The sequence below is a fragment of the Heptranchias perlo genome, chromosome 2 (genome assembly GCF_035084215.1).
Source record: "Heptranchias perlo isolate sHepPer1 chromosome 2, sHepPer1.hap1, whole genome shotgun sequence".
Lineage (NCBI taxonomy): Eukaryota > Metazoa > Chordata > Chondrichthyes > Hexanchiformes > Hexanchidae > Heptranchias > Heptranchias perlo.
In genome coordinates, this window is record NC_090326.1 from 164,178,744 (window position 1) to 164,196,226 (window position 17,483).

General features: G+C 45.2%; 1 protein-coding gene across 4 annotated transcripts in view; it reads left to right on the forward strand.

Moving 5' to 3' along the window:
* LOC137299672 (leucine-rich repeat-containing protein 14-like) overlaps positions 1 to 13,490 on the forward strand; it is a 31,846-nt gene extending 18,356 nt beyond the window's left edge. For all 4 annotated transcript variants that reach the window (XM_067968611.1, XM_067968633.1, XM_067968619.1 and 1 more), the window contains 2 exons: positions 3,944 to 4,585; positions 10,713 to 13,490. In XM_067968611.1, the coding sequence (XP_067824712.1) occupies positions 3,944 to 4,585; positions 10,713 to 11,286 (1,216 nt within the window). In that variant the 3' untranslated portion in view covers positions 11,287 to 13,490. The remainder of the gene's footprint in view (positions 1 to 3,943; positions 4,586 to 10,712) is intronic.
* Positions 13,491 to 17,483: the final 3,993 nt, after the last annotated feature.

A 17,483-nucleotide genomic window follows, 5' to 3' on the forward strand; every position in this document is an offset into this window, starting at 1 on the left:
TTATTCCCTGGAGAGTAGGAGGTTAAGGGGTGATCTTATAGAAGTCTATAAAATAATGAGGGGCATAGATAAGGTCGATAGTCAAAATCTTTTCCCAAAGGTAGGGGAGTCTATAACGAGGGGGCACAGATTTAAGGTGAGAGGGGAGAGATACAAAAGGATCCAGAGGGGCAATTTTTTCACTCAAAGGGTGGTGAGTGTCTGGAACGAGCTGCCAGAGGCAGTAGTAGAGGCGGGTACAATTTTGTCTTTTAAAAAGCATTTGGACAGTTACATGGGGAAGATGGGTATCGAGGGATATGGGCCAAGTGCAGGCAATTGGGACTAGCTTAGTGGTATAAACTGGGCGACATGGACATGTTGGGCCGAAGGGCCTGTTTCCATGTTGTAACTTCTATGATTCTATGATTCTATGATTCTATTAGAGGTGAAAGGTTGTCTATCAGGTTAGCTGCTGCTTTTATCCTGCCTAGGAATGTGAGCAGAGCCTCCCTAGATAGAAGAACATAAGAAATAGGAGGAGTAGGCCATACGGCCCCTCGAGCCTGCTCCATCATTCAGTAAGATCATGGCTGATCTTCAACCTCAACTCCACTTTCCCGCCCGATCCCCATATCCCTTGATTCCCCTAGAGTCCAAAAATCTATCGATCTCAGTCTTGAATATACTCAACGACTCAGCATCCACAGCCCTCTAGGGTAGAGAATTCCAAAGATTCACAGCCCTCTGAGTGAAGAAATTCTTCCTCATCTCTGTATTAAATGGCCAACCCCTTATCCTGAGACTATGCCCCCTAGTTCTAGACTCTCCAGCCAGGGGAAACATCCTCTCAGCATCTACCCTGTCAAGACCCCTTATATATTTCAATGAGATCACCTCTCATTCTTCTAAACTCCTGCAGTTATGCGAGCAGCTTCCCAATCTTCGATGGAAAGGTGTGAGTTTGGTGTCAGATGAGGTTGCTTAGATATGGGAGCAGTATCTTAAACTTTGATGGAAGGAGTGAGTTCAGTGTCAGATGAGATTGCCTAAAGGAGATAAACCAATCTTGGGTTATAGCCTGGCTGATTGGGGAATTGAGGCCATTCGGATTGCAAACGATCAGTGCTGCCTGATCAGTAGCAGAGGAGAAGCCGAGCCTGTGCTGGAGTCACCAAGAATGAGGATTTCAGCAGAGGGGAAGTTAGAGTGGATAGACTGGATTTTGCTTGGCAAAAATGTGAAAAGTTCTAGTTATGAAGTGTGGGAGAGTAATAAAAAAAATGGATGAACTCACTCAGGCGAGGGGGAGAGATTCGCCAGCCGAGTGAAGGGAGTTAAAGTGAGAAGCAGGGACGTCAGAACTAACATGAGCATGTGCGCCTCCGTTGTACTGTGGGTTGGTGTAGAAAGTACAAGGGGGGAGAGTGAAAGAGGTGAAAATAGATGAGGGTGGGACTGGAGGTAGAAATTGAGAGGTTACAGAAACTGGAAATGTTTATTCTTGAGAAGTTAGAAGTCATGGGGAGAGCTTATTAAAAGGATGCAAGCTTGTAGGGGTAAAGAGCTCTCATACTGAAGGAGGCGCACAGACTCAAGCTCAGAAGAGGAAAAGTGCACAGACAGTTTAGATATAATTATTTTACACAGGCTGGTGAATGTGTGGAACAGACTGCCAGGCGAGGTCTTGGAACTGGGTTATGTTGGTAAGTTTGAGAGCTTGGTGGATATTTGACAAGGGAAGTGATTGACTGATAAGATACGATGGATTGCAGAGATCTTTTTAAGTCCTGTACGCTCCTTTAAGGAGATGCCACAACTGTTGCAGATGTGTTGTGAACAGTTTGGGGTGACTGAGGTTTTGCACAATAGTGGATGCTTGGGAACGATTTCAGTCTGCAGTTCAAAATAAGTAGTTGAGGTGACTGCATAAGTCATCGGAACTGAACCGCAAGAGATTCCAGACTTGTAATTGCTCCAGATAGCCATTAATCTCTGTACATTGACTCTTGTGTTCCAGAATTTTAACCATATTCACATCAGTTGGACCTGGGTGCAGTATTGACATCGACTGCTAGATGACAGCGTTGGCTTACCTCCTAAATCCTTTTCAGTTATGCTGTTTTTAACCTGGAAATCCATTCTGCAAAATTAAATTCCTTTAATCCTCGGGGTTTACTTCAAGTTGTGTTTTTTTTACTCCATTCTCACTTTAATTGAAATTTGTGCTTATCATTGTCAGGGATATCAGTCCTGGGGCATGAGACACTTTCCAATTCCTATGTCAACTGCACCTGGGTCAGTTGTAGTGTTAGATGCAAAATAATGCTGCTCAATTATTGCATTTTGATCTCTACATCAGATTTCAGTTGTAATGTGGACCGTTTGACATAGGAGCCTTGTAGCCACCAGAGAGGAGACTGTCCGATAAACCTGGCCTAGGGTTGAATCCAGTCTTCTATCTCTGCAAGGATCCGATGTGAAATGGACCCCAGTACAATGGAAATATCATTCCTGCGACCTGTTATTCAAACCACTGGCAGACTGGATGGCACAGTGCGGTAGTTATTTTGTAAATTGGGATTCTAATCTGAATAATTGGCTGGACATTTTCCACGTGGTAAAACACAAGTGGCCACTAAAAAGTCAGTTCCCTCTGATCAAAATGGAAGGGCAGAAAACCTGCATTGGAGGTCTGTCGGTATCTGTCAAGAAAAATCAATATAATAGCGCTTTCAACATTAAAAAAGTCTTCACAAAGGCGTAATTGAAAGAATAGGCGCTGAGAAGGAGGAGATATTGGGAAGGCTGACCAAAAACTTAGTCAAAGAGGAGATGTGTTTTCAGGAGATGGAGGGAATTACACAGGATGGGACCTAGGTGGCTGAAGGCACAGCCACCAATGGTGGGGGAGGATGTGCCAGAGGCCGGAGTAAGAGGAATGGAAAGTTTGTGGGGAATTGTAGGGCTGGAGGAGGTTAGAGATAGGGAGTAGCAAAGCCGTGGAGAGGTTTAAACACGAGGATGAGCAGTTTGAATTTAAGGTGTCGGGGGACCGGGAGCCAGTGTAGGTCAGCAAGGACAGGGGGATTGGGTGAGTCAGGCTTGATGCGGGATAGGATACATGCAGCATAGTTTTGGATGAGCTGAAAATAGATAATCATTTCGGTTGTAGACCAGGGGGTCTTTTCAGATGTCGACTGACCTGCTGTACTTTTATATTGTGTGTTTAAAGAGCACTGTCACTGGCAAAGTATCACGCTGGGCAAATACTGGTTTGAATTCACAGCTGGAGGCTGCAGTTTGGAAAATAAATTGATTTCCTTTCACTCTTATGAATTAAAATTACATGGAATTGCATAGAATTCCTAATTACATAGAATGTACCACAGAAACAGGTCATTCAGCTCAACATGCCGGTGTTTATGCTCCACAGGAGTCGCCTCCCTGCTCTCTTCATCTAACCCCATCAGCATATCCTTCTATTCCTTTCTCCCTCGTGTTTATCTAGCTTTGCCTTAAATGCATCTTATGCTATTCGCCTCAACTACATGTTGTATCGAGTTCCACATTCTACCCACTCTCTGGGTAAAGAAATTTCTCCTGAATTCCCTATTGGATTTATTAATGATTATCTTATATCTATGGCCACTAGTTTTAGACACCCCCTCCCACAAGTGGAAATACCTTCCCCATGCCTACCCTATAAAACCCATTCATAATCTTAAAGACCTCTTATCAGGTTACCCATCAGCCTTCCGTTTTCCAGAGAAAAGAGCTGCAGCCTGTTCAATATTAAAAGCTGTCACACACCACCATGTTTTTTTTTGATCTTCATTCTTGGATGTGAATGTCGCCTTCATGCCTAATTAGATAGTTGAGTCCTCACGATTGGACCGTGTTCGGGATTTTTAAGTCTGAATGTGTAATGGTGATCCCATTGGTTTCCATCCTTGGTCCATAGGAAACACCGATCGCTCCGCGTTGTGGATCTCACGGGACTCCAGGATGACGGAGACCGGCAAGATGCAGATACCATTGGCCAGTGGTCCCGGACTGTGGCTTTGGCCAAGGCCTGCATTGAAATATCTCGGACTAGCAGGAGGGACGAGTACAATTCATCCAAACGGAGGAAGGGGAAGAGTGGTGCCCCGGTGGAGGGAGCCTGCGATAGCCAGATGTGCGTGGAGATACACGCCAATCTCTTTGTCACGGGTAACTCTTACGGGACAGTAAAAGACGCACTGCAAGTGGGCAAAACGTCACCTCTTTGCCTGAAATGCCGGGACCTTCGAGCAGAAGAATTATCTGCAAAAAAGACAGTCAGTATTCTGGAGCTCTTGGACACTGTGGTTCTCAGGAAGATTGAGCTGCGTTACAACAATCTCGGTCTCTGCGGGCTCAACACAGTGTTCCCTTACTTACCGATGTTTGTGAACCTGATCAGCCTCAAGCTGCCCTACAGTAATATCGATGTGAGGCACATGACTGCGGAGATGGAAGAGTCCTTCCAGAACATGGTGTCCATGTTCAGTCAGCTGCCCAACGTGAAGGAGTTAAACCTGGCATCCTCCAGACTGTCTGGACGGATCCGAGAACTTCTGAGGTAAGTGCTCAGTACGTTTCCTGCAGCTTTTTGTCCATTCGCTGTAGTACAGTTCTATGGGCACTGCCAATGCTTTTGTACCTTGCCCAAATAGCCATTCTACATATGCAAGCATAGATAGTCTGTGCCAACAGGCAATTTGATTGGGGGTGGGAGGAGCATATAGGAATATTGATCCTGTCCACACATGCACTTTTCAATAGGGTCGCTGGTTAGCGATCAGGAGCAAGAATCCTGACCGACTTTGAGGAATCACAGCATGGAAACCGGCTGTTCAGCCCATCCGATCCTTGTTGGTGTTCATCTTCCACATGAGCAGTAGTCCCATGTGTCTGCCCTATTTCCTTAACCCTTTTATGGCCCTTTCCTTCAGCCACCTATCTAATCTATTCTTGAATGTTGACATGGTCTCTGCTTCAATCACTCCACAGCCTCACTACCCTAAGTGTTTTAAAAAAAAAAGTTTCTCCAGCTCTTTGTCCTATATCTTAGCTGCCACTTTTCATTTCGCATCTCTTTATATCTCTTGGGCCCTACTCTCCTGCCTCCTCCTCTTCCTGTTACCCAGTCATGTCTCCTTTCATTTCTCCCCTCTCGGATACTTTGCTCCCCAATCCTTCCATATTCCTCAACCTTCCTACTCTCCTACCACCGTCCAGGCTTGACACCCCCTTGGATAAAGCCCTTTGCTTTCCTTTGTGCCTTTCTGTATTCTCCGAAAGGCCCATCGAGGCACTCGTTGCTTCCTTCTTACGAGCAGCAACTCCAACTGACCCATCCTCTTCTCTTGCCGAACTTCCCACCCAGCGGGTCCACTGGGAGCTAATCTCACCCGCCTCCTTACCATCCTGCTCAGCTCACCCACACTACCCCTGTGGACTCTGTCAGTGGATCAACAATCACTGCCCCTTTTTGTATCTCTCTCCAGAATGTCTGTTCACTTGTGAACAAGGCCCTTGTCATCCATGACCTTAATTTGGATGATTGCATTGACGATATGGCCTTGAGGGAAACTTGGCTCATGGGTGATGAACCTTGCCCCTTATTCCCTGCCTGGTTATACCTTCCACCGTCATGGCGATGGTGTGGCCCTTATCACCAAATCTCACCTTGCTCTGTCCCTCACTCCTCTAAGCATCTCACCTTGTTCCATCCCTCTCTCTCCCTTAAAATCCTCATTCTCTAGAATCATAGAAAGGTTACAGCATGGAAGGGAGGGTATTTGGCCCATCAAGTCCGAGTCGCCCACCAAGCCCCACCCCAAGTTTCTCACCAAGATATCCTCACTGCGTTCCTCCCTCAACCTCTGCACCTAGTGACTTCTCATCCTCGGTGATTTCAACCTCCATCTCGACTCACCTTGGTCTCTCTCTTCTGAGTTTATTAAACTACTGACTACCCATCTTCACATCCTTGGCCCCGTGTTAGCTGATATTGTAAACGGTTCCCTCTCCTTGGGTACTGGCTCCTTCCTTTCAAATCTGCCAGCATTACTTCTCCTCTTCAAAAAATCCACCTGTCAACCCTTTGAGCTTACAAGCTACTGCCCTGTCTCCAAACTCCCTTTCCTCTCCAAAGTTCTTGAATGTGTTGTCGCCTCCCAAATCTGTGCCTATCTTTCCCGCAACTCCATGTTTGAACCTCTCCAATTAAGTTTACACCCCTGCCACAGCACTGAAATGGCTGAAATCAGAGTCACAAATGACATTCTCTGTGACTGTAACCATGGTGCACTATCCCTTCTCATTCTTCTTGAACTGTCTGGAACCTTTGACGTGGATGACCACACTTCCTCCTTCATTGCCTCTCCTTGGACTCGGCCACAAACTCTGTTCTCTCACCACCGATTCCATCCCCTCCCTGGCTACTTTCACAGACTAACCAGACTTTACAATCTTGTACCAGACATTTTGTCCTATTTGACCCTGAGTTAAGCTTTGAACACCATATCCTCTCCATCACCAAGACTGCCTGCTTTCACCTCTCCTAACATCCCCCTGCCTCAACTTATCTGCTGCTCAAACCTTCACTCATGCTTTTGTTACCTCCAAGCTCGACTATTCCAATGCTCTCCTGGCCGGCCGCCCATCTTCCACCCTCCATAAACTTGAGCTCATCCAAAACTCTGCTGCCTGTATCCTAACTCGCATCAAGTCTCGCTCACCCAATACCCTTGTGCTTATTGAGCTACTCTGGCTCCCAGTCAACCAATGCCTCGATTATAAAATTTTCATCCTCATGTTCAAATCCCTCCATGGCCTCGCCCCTCCCAATTTCTGTGACCTCCTCCAGCCCGACAACCATCCAAGAACTCTACATTCTTCCATCTCTAACCACTTGTGCGTCCCCAATTTCATTCGTTCCACCACTGGTGACTGGAGTACTTACCTAAGGAAGGATATACTTGCCTTAGAGGGGGTGCAATGAAGGCTCACTAGATTGGACAATCCTCTCATTCCAGGAATCAGTGAGGAGAGATTGTGTAGAATGGGCCTATATTCTCTGGAGTTTAAGAATTTTTCGATGAGATCACTTCTCATTCTTCTAGAGGGCTTGACAGGGTAGATGCTGAGAGGCTGTTTCCCCTGGTTGGAGAGTCTAGAACTAGGGGTCGTCCATTTAGGATAGAGGGAAACTTGGCTCATGGGTGATGATACCTTGCCCCTTATTCCCTGCCTGGTTATACCTTCCACCACCACCTGCCCTGCCCAAACCCTCATGGTGGTGCTGTGGCCCTTATCACCAAATCTCACCTTGCTCTGTTCCCTCACTCCTCCTTTGAGCATCTCACCTTGTTCCACCCCTCTCATCTCTCCCTTAAAATCCTCGTTCTCTGGAATCATAGAAAGGTTACAGCACGGAAGGAGGCCATTCGGTTCATCGAGTCCACGCCACCCACCCAAGCCCCACCCCAAGTTTCTCACCAAGATATCCTCACTGCGTTCCTCCCTCAACCTCTGCACCTAGTGACTTCTCATCCTCGGTGATTTCAACCTCCATCTCAACTCACCTTGGGACAGAGATGAGAAATGTCTTCACTCAGAGGATTGTGAATCTTTGGAATCCTCTACCCCAGAGGGCAGTGGATGTCCAGTCATTGATTTTATTCAAGACTGAAATTGATAGATTTTTGGACACTAAGCGAATCAAGGGATATGGGGATAGGGTGCAAAAGTGGAATTGAGGTTGAAGATCAGCCATGATCTTATTGAATGGCGGAGCAGGCTCGAGGGGCCATATGGCCTACCCCCATTCCTGTTTCTTATGTTCTTATGTGCCTTCAGCTGTCTAGGCCCTCTGCTCTGGAATTCCCACCCTAAACCTCTCCGCCCCTCTCTCCTCGAATATGCTCCTTAAGACCTACTTCTTTGACCAAACTTTTAATCATCTGTCCTTATATCTCCTCCTTTGGCTCAGTGTCAGTTTTTGTCTGATTAAGCTCCTGTGAAGCGCTAAGTGCTATATAAATGCAAGTTGTTTTAGTACATCGCCTACAGTTAATCTTGTACCTTTTGAACATTGTTCTATCTCAATCACTGGAAACAGTTTGTTTCGGTGCGGACTCGATGGGCAGAATGGCCTCCTTCCGTGCTGTAACTTTTCTATGATTCTATATGCCCTCCATCCTCCTTCATTTTAAACACCTTTATCAAATCACCCCTTGATCTCCTTTGTAAAAACTGCCTCAACTTTTATAGGATCCCCGTTAGCCCACTTAGACCAACTGTACTCCCCCCAGAATCATTGCAGTGGAGAACATTGGGTAGAGACAGGGGATCGACCGCGGGACCTTCCTTCGTGCCATATGGTGCATTTACCCAATCAGCCATGGTGAAGCAGCCTGTCTTTGTTTTATTTAAAATATTCCAATTAACTTGTTCATCGAAAGGCTCGTGATCTAGTTAACTCCTCTTAAATGGTGTGTAATGTAGTGTCTGGCCCTCTGTGCTTAACTGCTGCCTCGATTTTAAAATTCTCATCCTTGTTTTCAAATCCCTCCGTGGCCTTGCCCCTCCCTATCTCTGTAACCTCCTCCAGCCCTACAACCCTCTGAGATCTCCGCACTCCTCCAATTTGTGCACCCCTGAGTTTAATTGCTCCGCCATTGGCAGCTGTGCCTTCAGTTGTTGAGGCCCTAAGTCTGGAATTTCCCGCTAAACCTCTTCGCCTCTCTACCTCTCTCTCCTTTAAAACGCTCCTTAAAACCTAACTCTTTGACCAAGCTTTTAGTGTCAAATTTTGTTTGATAATCGCTGCTGTGAAGCATCTTGGGGCGTTTTACTATGTTAAAGGCGCTATATAAATGCAAGTTGTTGGTAGTCGAACAACTGGTTTAATCCCAGTGAACAATGACCAGATTATTGCCCAGTTTCTAGCAGACAATTGTTTGCTGTGTGATTCATCAGCTATGTTCTCACTGCCCTGCAGTCTCCATCAGTGATTAGTCATTCCAGTGGTGCTTATAGCTAAGGATGGGGATCAGGCTGGGTTGTGATGCCTTCCAGTTGAATAACTGTCTAAATGTGCACCTGAATAATGCCCACATGGGTGCGATACTGGAGGACTCATGGAACTGTACCTTAGTAAGAAACCGGTGCTTTCATTGTGGGGTCCTGTATCAGCAGTGGTTCAGTAGTAGCACTTTCGCCTCGAGTCCAAAGGTTGTGGGATCAAGTATCACTACAGAGATTTGAACACATAACCTAGGCTGACATTCCAGTGCAGTACTGAGGGAGTGCTGCACTGTTGGAGGTGCCATCTTTTGGATGAGGCCCAGTTTGCCTGTTCAGGGTGGATAGTTCTGGTCTCCTGGCCAACATTTATCCTTCGGCCAACATTTATCCTTCAACCAACATCACGAAAAACAGATTAACTGGTCATATATCTCATTGCTGTTTGTGGGTCCTTGCTATGTGTAAATTGCCTGCTGCGTTTCCCTACATTACATCAGTGACTACACTTCGGGACGTCCTGAGGATATGAAAGGCACAATATAAATGCAAGTTTGTTCTTTCATATGAGGAGATGGCATTGGGAGGGGAAAGCTGTGTACAGCCACTAGGGTTTGTGTTCCTTGTTTCTGTATTTTACTGTCTATTTGGAGGTCAACTGTTCACAAAAGATTGAGTTGGGTCTGAATTTGGAAAATTTCCACCATTGATTGTATCCATGAAATGTAGGGTTAATGGATTCTGCAGGAATCAAGTAGGATCTGCTTTCCTCTCCCAAAGTACTGGCAAATGATGAACAACAACATCAACAATTCGCATTGCTATAGCGCCTTTAACGTAGTAAAACGTTCCAAGGCACTTCACAGGAGAGATTATCAAATAAAATTTGACGCCAAACCACATGAGAAATTAGGACAGGGACCAAAAGCTTGATCAAAGAGGTAGGTTTTAAGGAGCATTTTATAGGGGGAGAGAGGTGAAGAGGTTTAGGGAGGGAATTCCAGAGCTTGATGGTTCAACTAGAGATAAAAGATCCCCTAAAAAAAGCAAGAAGTCCTCCCAGTGTTCTACTCAACATTCCTCCTTCAGCCAACATCACCAAATAACAGATTGACCTGCTGTGCATAAATTGGTCACAATTGGTTTACCCACAGAAGGGACTGCACTTCAAAAAGGAAATTCATTCTTTGTGAAGGTAATTGGCAAAAGAACCAGAGGCGAGATGAGGAGAATTTTTTTTATGCAGCGAGTTATGATCTGGAATGCACTGCCTGAAAGGGCGGTGGAAGCAGATTTAGTAGTAACTTTCAAAAGGGAATTGGATAAATACTTGAAAGGGAAAACATTTGCAGGGCTATGGGGAAAGAGCAGGGGAGTGGAACTAATTGGATAGTTCTTTCAAAGAGCCGGTAGAGGCACGATGGGCCGAATGACGTCCTCTGCTGTATGATTCTATGAAGTGCTATGGGATGTTCTGAGAGACGCCATACGAACGCAAGTTCTCGTCTGTCTTTGTCTCACCGAGAGTCCGTTCCTTACAAAAAAACATCTGCTTCCATGCTGCCTCTGACCAGCTCAGCCCACAAACTCCAGTAAACGATTTGATTCTCTGGCTGTGTTGCAGATTAGCCCTGTGGCAGTGCTTGTGTGGAGTGTAACAGATTTGTTTCAAACAGTGTCTTGCAGAAGCCCTTGGAAAGTTTGGAGCTCGCCTACTGCTACCTTCTACCAACTGATGCTACCTACCTGGCCAACAGCCATCATGCCCCTTTCCTGAGGAAGCTGGATTTGAGCGGCAACAACTTGTCCGATGTCCTCCTTGGCCCCTTCTGCCAGATCCTGCAGCAGGCCTCCAACTCGCTGGTCTACCTGGACATCATGGAGTGCAGGGTGATGGACAGACAACTCACCTCCTTCCTGCCCGCCCTCAGGCACTGCTCTCAGCTCCAGTACTTCAGCTGTTTCTGTAACCCTATCTCCAGCCAGGGCCTCAAGGCCTTGCTTCACACCGCAGTGCAGCTGGCGGCCCTTAAAATCGTTGTGCACCCTATCCCGGTTGACTGCTACGAAGAAGGACTTCCCTGGCCCCCATCGACATATGACCTTATTGACTACAGTATCAACCAAGAAAAGCTCAGTAGGGTTGATGCAGAACTGAACGAGATCCGGTTAAAGGCAGTGAGAACAGATATTGTTACAACAGTTGAGCTATACAGTGATTTCTCGCTTGATATGTTGCAGTTGTACTGAAGCAAAACCCTTCGTTTTTTTTTTAACAACAGGAACAGCTTGTATTAAATGCGTTTGAGACACAGATGCAATTTATATGAATTGTTTTTATATGTTCAATTTTGCCTGGTTAGATAGATAGATAGATATATATATCTCTTTTATATAGTTTAAAAACATTGGTGCAGTTGTAATAAATTTTACTGTTATCTTTTCAAGGAAGCAATAAGATAAACCATTTTATTCAATGTCTTCTCCTGCTCATATATAGGATGCACAAAGCCTATGGAAAAGTAGAATCGATACTCTCTCCCTTTTCCCTTTCTTTCCCACCCCCTCCACCACTGCAATCAGTCCATTAGCCAATGGTTCAGTTTGAAATGAAAGGTGTTTGTTGCAGGAGGAATTGGATGTATTGTAGCCTGAAAAGGAACCTTGAGATGGTGGTTTGCAGATTGGGGAAGGGGTAGGATGCATTTTACAGTTTTCTTTCTGTGAAATGAATTGACCAAATACCCCTCGAACATCGAAGGGCTGAGTGAGCAACGGTGCATTTTGATAGAGTCAGAGTCCCGCTGGTTTCCTGTAGTCTGTTCAGCTTTGAGTGGATACTGAAGTGATAAAGAAGAAACTGTAGTCAGGGACTGGAGAATTCTGCTGCACCTCCAGGCCAAGATTTGCAGCAAGCCTGACCAACTTGTGGATCGCGAGATTGTAATTACCGAGAGAAGTCTATCCCATGCTAATGTATATAATGCTTTAAAAATAGTTACTGTGCTCTGACTCCGTTCACCCAGGTGCTGATCAGCTGTTTATAGTAACAGCAGCCATCGAACTGCTAGCTGTACACTGCTTTTCACCTAGCCAGGTGAGTTAAGTGGCAGCTCGCCAAATTGGTGCCTTTATTCTTTTAGGCATTTGTGTTTTCAAGTGTAGAATAGTGAGCAGAGCCCGGGAATCAACAGAATTGTTAAATTGAGTGTTTGTGTCAAATTAGAGGTTACAGTGAAACATCTTATGGCTTATAGTGTGTTTGAAGTACTGGTGAGTGTCAGCCCTTGTGGACAGATGGATGCAATAACCAGCTGGTGTTACCGACAACTTGTGTTCAGCTCATTGTCACATTAAACAAACCAGGAGGTACAGTGTTATAATTGAAAACAGAGCGAAGGGGCGGGGGAGAAACTTAATGCTGAGGCTGTATCCACCATTGTGGAATGTGTAACTTGTAAATCCTGGCACATTTAGAACATAGGGGCTGAGTAGAGCATCAGAGGCTGGACTCAGAACTGAGCGAGCTGGTGGAGGAGCTGAAAGCAGTGAGGTTATTGAGTGTCCTACCTCACAGGTGAAGTATGGAGATTAGATGATCAGTGTTAGCTGACCCAGCAGATTGAGGACACCAGGCCTGGCCCAGAGTTTCCCCGGAGATGCTGCTGCTCTGCCAGAAGTTCTGGGCCCGGGTATTTAATACAATCACAATTTGCGAAGGAGAACAGCAGCACGTAGGAGAAATTATGCAGTGCCGTGCCTGGTCATGGAATTGCAGAGCACCAGGGGGCCCCGACTACAACCTAGTGCTAGAGACTGCTCTCCCTTTGCTTTGCTCCACACTGCTGCTGCTCTGAAATGGTTGAATGCAGACTTCATAAATGAGCCTGTAACCAGGATCATTTTGTTTTAAAAAGCCGATTAGCTAGCATTTATTTATCCTTCTGTCCACTAACAAGAACAGCTTATGTGCAATATTACACTCCTCCCAGAAAAGAATACACCATAGAAAGCAACCAGACAGCCCAAATCAGACAGCCTGTGCATTAAAAAGAAAGTCAGGTGCAGTGCCATTAGATGTCGCTAGCACCAATGGGATGTACTTGACCACCTGTCTCATGAGTATAATTGGCAACGGGGGTGACGTCATAGTAACTTTTTCTCCAGCTTGTCTCATTGGAGTTCTGAAAATTAGGACACCAAACTGCAGAATAAAACCTCCAGTGGTGCGCACTGCCATCTTGAATTACATTATTGAAGTTCGTGGGGCAGCCCAGCCCCATTTGATTTACTACTGTCTTTGTATAAAGTGCATATAAGAGGAAGAGTAACTGCTCTATAGAAATGTGGGTTAGAATTGAGCCCAATGCCCTAAGTGTTCTTACTTAACTCACCATCATTGTACTTCTTTAGAGATGTATATATTAAAATTCAACTATTTTTTTCTTTTAAAATGAATGCACTATTATTCCATTTAGTTCCTGTATACCTTGCTGTAGTGGTACATCACTGGAATAAATGCGTGGAAGTGCATTATACTTGGCTAAAGAGCAGGGGAATAGCCATGAGGAAAGGGGAGAGAGACCAAAGAGCTAGCACAAGCATGATGGGCTGAATGGCTGCCTTCTGTGCTGTATGATTCAACCAACCACACAAACAGATTAACAGATCATTGCTCTATCTGGGAGCTTGTACGGAAGCATTGAGCTGTTTGATGTATCGGATATATCAGAACATAAGAAATAGGAGCAGGAGTAGGCCAAAAGGCCCCTCATGCCTGCGCTGCCATTCAGTAAGATCATGGCTGGACTTCGACCTCAACTCCCCTTTCCCGCCCGATCCCCATATCCTGTGATTCCCTCTGAGCCCAAAAATCTGTTGCTCTCAGTCTTCAATATATTCAACGACTGAGCATCCTCAGCCCTCTGGGGTAGAGAATTCCAAATATTCATGATCCTCAGTGAAGAAATCCCTCCTCATCTCAGTCCTAAATGTCCAACCCCTTATCCTGAGACTGTCCCCTAGTTCTAGACTCTCCAGCCAGGGGAAATATCCTCTCAGCATCTACCCTGTCAAGCCCTCTAAGAATCTTATATGTTTCAATGAGATCACCTCTCATTCTTCTAAACTCCAGAGTGTATAAGCCCATTTTACTCAACCTATCCTTATAGGGCAACCCCTTCATCCCAGGAATCAATCTAGTGAACCTTTGTTGCACCGTCTCTAAGGCAAGTATATCCTTCCTTAGGTAAGGAGACCAAAACTGTACACAGTACTCCAGATGTGGTCTCACCAAAGCCCTGTACAATTGCAGCAAGACTTCCTTACTCTTGGCCTTATTGCAAGGGGGTTGGAGTACAACATATCATTTGCCTTCCTAATTGCTTGCTATACCTGCATGTTAACTTTGTGTTTCTTGTACTAGGACACCCAATTCCCTCTGAACATCAACATTTAATAGTTTCTCACCATTTAAAAATATTCTGTTTTTCTTTCCAAAGTGAATAACCTCACATTGCCCCACATTATACTCCATCTGCCACCTTAACCTGTCTATATCCCTTTGCGTCCTTCTCGCAGCTTACTTTCCCACTTAGCTTTGTATTATCAGCAAACTTGGATACATTACACTCAGTCCCTTCAGCTAAGTCGTTAACATAGATTGTAAATAGCTAAGGCCCAAGCACTGATCCTTGCGGTACCCCACGAGTTACAACCTGCCAACCCGCAAATGACCCGTTTAATCCTACACTCTGTTTTCTGTCCGTTAACCAATCCCATGAGCCCTAATCTTGTGTAACAACCTCTTGTGTGGCATCTTATTGAATGCCTTTTTAAAACCAAATATACAACATCCACTGGTTCCCCTTTATCTACCCTGCTAGTTACACCCTCAAAAAACTCTAATGGATTTGTCAAACACTATTTCCCTTTCATAAACCATGCTGACTCTGCCTAATCAATCATATTAGGATGTTCGAAGTGCCCTGTTACCACTTCCTTAATAATAGATTCTAGTATTTTCCCTACTACTGTCAGCCTAACTGGCCTGTAGTTCCCTGTTTTCTCTCCCTCTTTTCTTGAATCGCAGGGTCAGTAACTCTGTATGGGGGTTTGGGACTGCTATTACGAGATGAGACAGTGATGTCGCAGACTGATCAGTTCCGATGTCCACGCATTCACCATCTTATCCCTTCAAGGCGAAATAATCCAAGGTCTCACAGAACTAAGTTTCTTCAGTGATTTAATAGAACTCAAACCAGCATACAAGTGGCTTGTGGGACAGGCGAGACAGAATGACTTCAGTATTTGCTGCAAGAGGAAAAATGTAAAGGTGTGGAGCAAAGGTACATAGTGTGCTCGGTCATCGATGTGTGATTGTTTGTACAACAGGTTAATGGACCCAACAATAGCTTCACAACCATTGGGAAATTTGGCAATTGACTGATTGCAAAACAGAAATTGAGAAAATGCAAGAAATAAACAGCTGGTTCAGCAAAAGACAGACAAGGCAAGTTAACATTTGCCAGAACCAACCCCTGGCCCTCTTTACTGTTCTTTCTTCTGTTTTCTTTCCCCCTCCACAAAAAAAATTGGGGAGTCTTGCCCATTATACCTGCTCTGGCTCGAGGACAGATCGCCACCTCCATTCCCTCCTGTGCTCGACTCCGCTGGCTTTGTGCGTTCAGACTGCTAGTCTGAATATAGGGAAAGTCTTCAACCTCCGCCACAAACAGGACAGTCTGGAGTGGGACAAGTCCCACTTGTATATTTGCTCCCCCCCCCTCCCTCCTTCTGTTAGCATCTTCAGGTGTCTGGGCACAACTTTCTGGAATTCTTTCCCTAAATCTCTCCACCCTTTCCTTTTAAAAACCTCCTCCAAAGATGCATCTGGATAAGCTGTTGGCCCTTTCCCAATACCCTTTTCAAAAGGAAGCAGATAATATTTTAAAAAGAAAAAAAATTAAAAGCTTTATAGAGTTTGACTGAAGGGTAGGTCACGAGCCATGGGATTGTCGCACGAGTGCACGGAATTGGAAACCTTGTGACCTGGGTCGGTAATTGGTTGGGAGGTAGGAGACAGAGTAGGGATAAATGATACATGCTGATTGCTGGAATGTGATAAGTGGTGTTCCCTCAGGCTCTGTACTGGGGCCTGCTTGTACAGATAGGAGTAGGAAGTTGTAAAGGAACAGAGGCAGATATATCAGAAGACTGAACCCGATCTACCTCAGTTTTTCCCCAACCAACTGAGAAACTAGCTTTGAGAGATTTATGTACATGGACACCAATTGCATTACCCCTAGTGCACAGGTACAAACAGTAATCAAAAAGGCTAATGGCCTGTATCTCAAAAGGGTTGGAATTCAAAAGTGAGGCAGTTAGTGGAAGGTGTAAGGTACAGATTTGGCTTAAAAGGCTGAAACATGAGGACAGGTTTTATAAACTTAGTTTGTATCCCCTTGAGTATAGAAGGTTTAGTGGTGATCTAATCAAGGGCCTTAAAATGATGCAGTAGATGGTGGAGGAATCTAGAATAAGGGATAATCTCCGAGACAGATAAGAGTATCGGGATATGGAGGAAAAGCGGGTAAAGCCATGATCTAACTGAATGGCGGAACAGGCTCAAGGAGCTGAATGGCCGACTCCTGATTCTTAAGATGCATAAATTAGAATGGCGACATTAAACCTTTGTTGGTTTTGAGCGCAAATCCACCTCAGCCAAATCTGCAGCTCCAACACTTCCTATGTGGTTAGTCTAGCTGAGCCAGAATTACCAGCCCATTCACCAACCTCCCAGATCAGTGAGATCTATGGCTATACTACTGGGAAGAAAGTATAGTAACAAATCCTCTCTGAGCCGCTATCAAACCTTGTTTGACCCTCAGAGCCTGATGAAAGAACCTGTTGGGGGTATGTGACCCTGGAGTTGAGGCAGGCAGAGCTCCCCCAATCACAGGCACAAACCAGGAGTTAAAGCAGTACATAAAAACCCAGACCTATATAACTGCCACATCCTTCTGAGTGGGGCCCTAACATAAGAAATAGGAGCAGGAGGAGGTCTCTCAGTCTCTCAAGCCTGCTCTGCCATTCAATAAGATCATGGCTGATCTTCTACTTCAACTCACTTTCCTGCCATTTCTTAGTCTCTCACCTCTTAAGAAATTTTCTGCTATTTTTCCTACCAAAATGGATAATTGCACATTTCCCCTCATTTAACCTGTCTATAATCCCTTTGCGTCCTCCTCACAGCTTACTTTCCCACTTTGTATCGGTAGCAAACTTGGATACGTTACACTCAGTCCCTTAATCTAAGTCATTAATATAGATTGTAAATAGCTGAGGCCCAATACCGATCCTTACGGCACCCCACTGCCAACCTGAAAACGACCAGTTTATGCCTACTCTCTTTTCTAGCCGTTAACCAATCCTTGAGCTATGCTAAT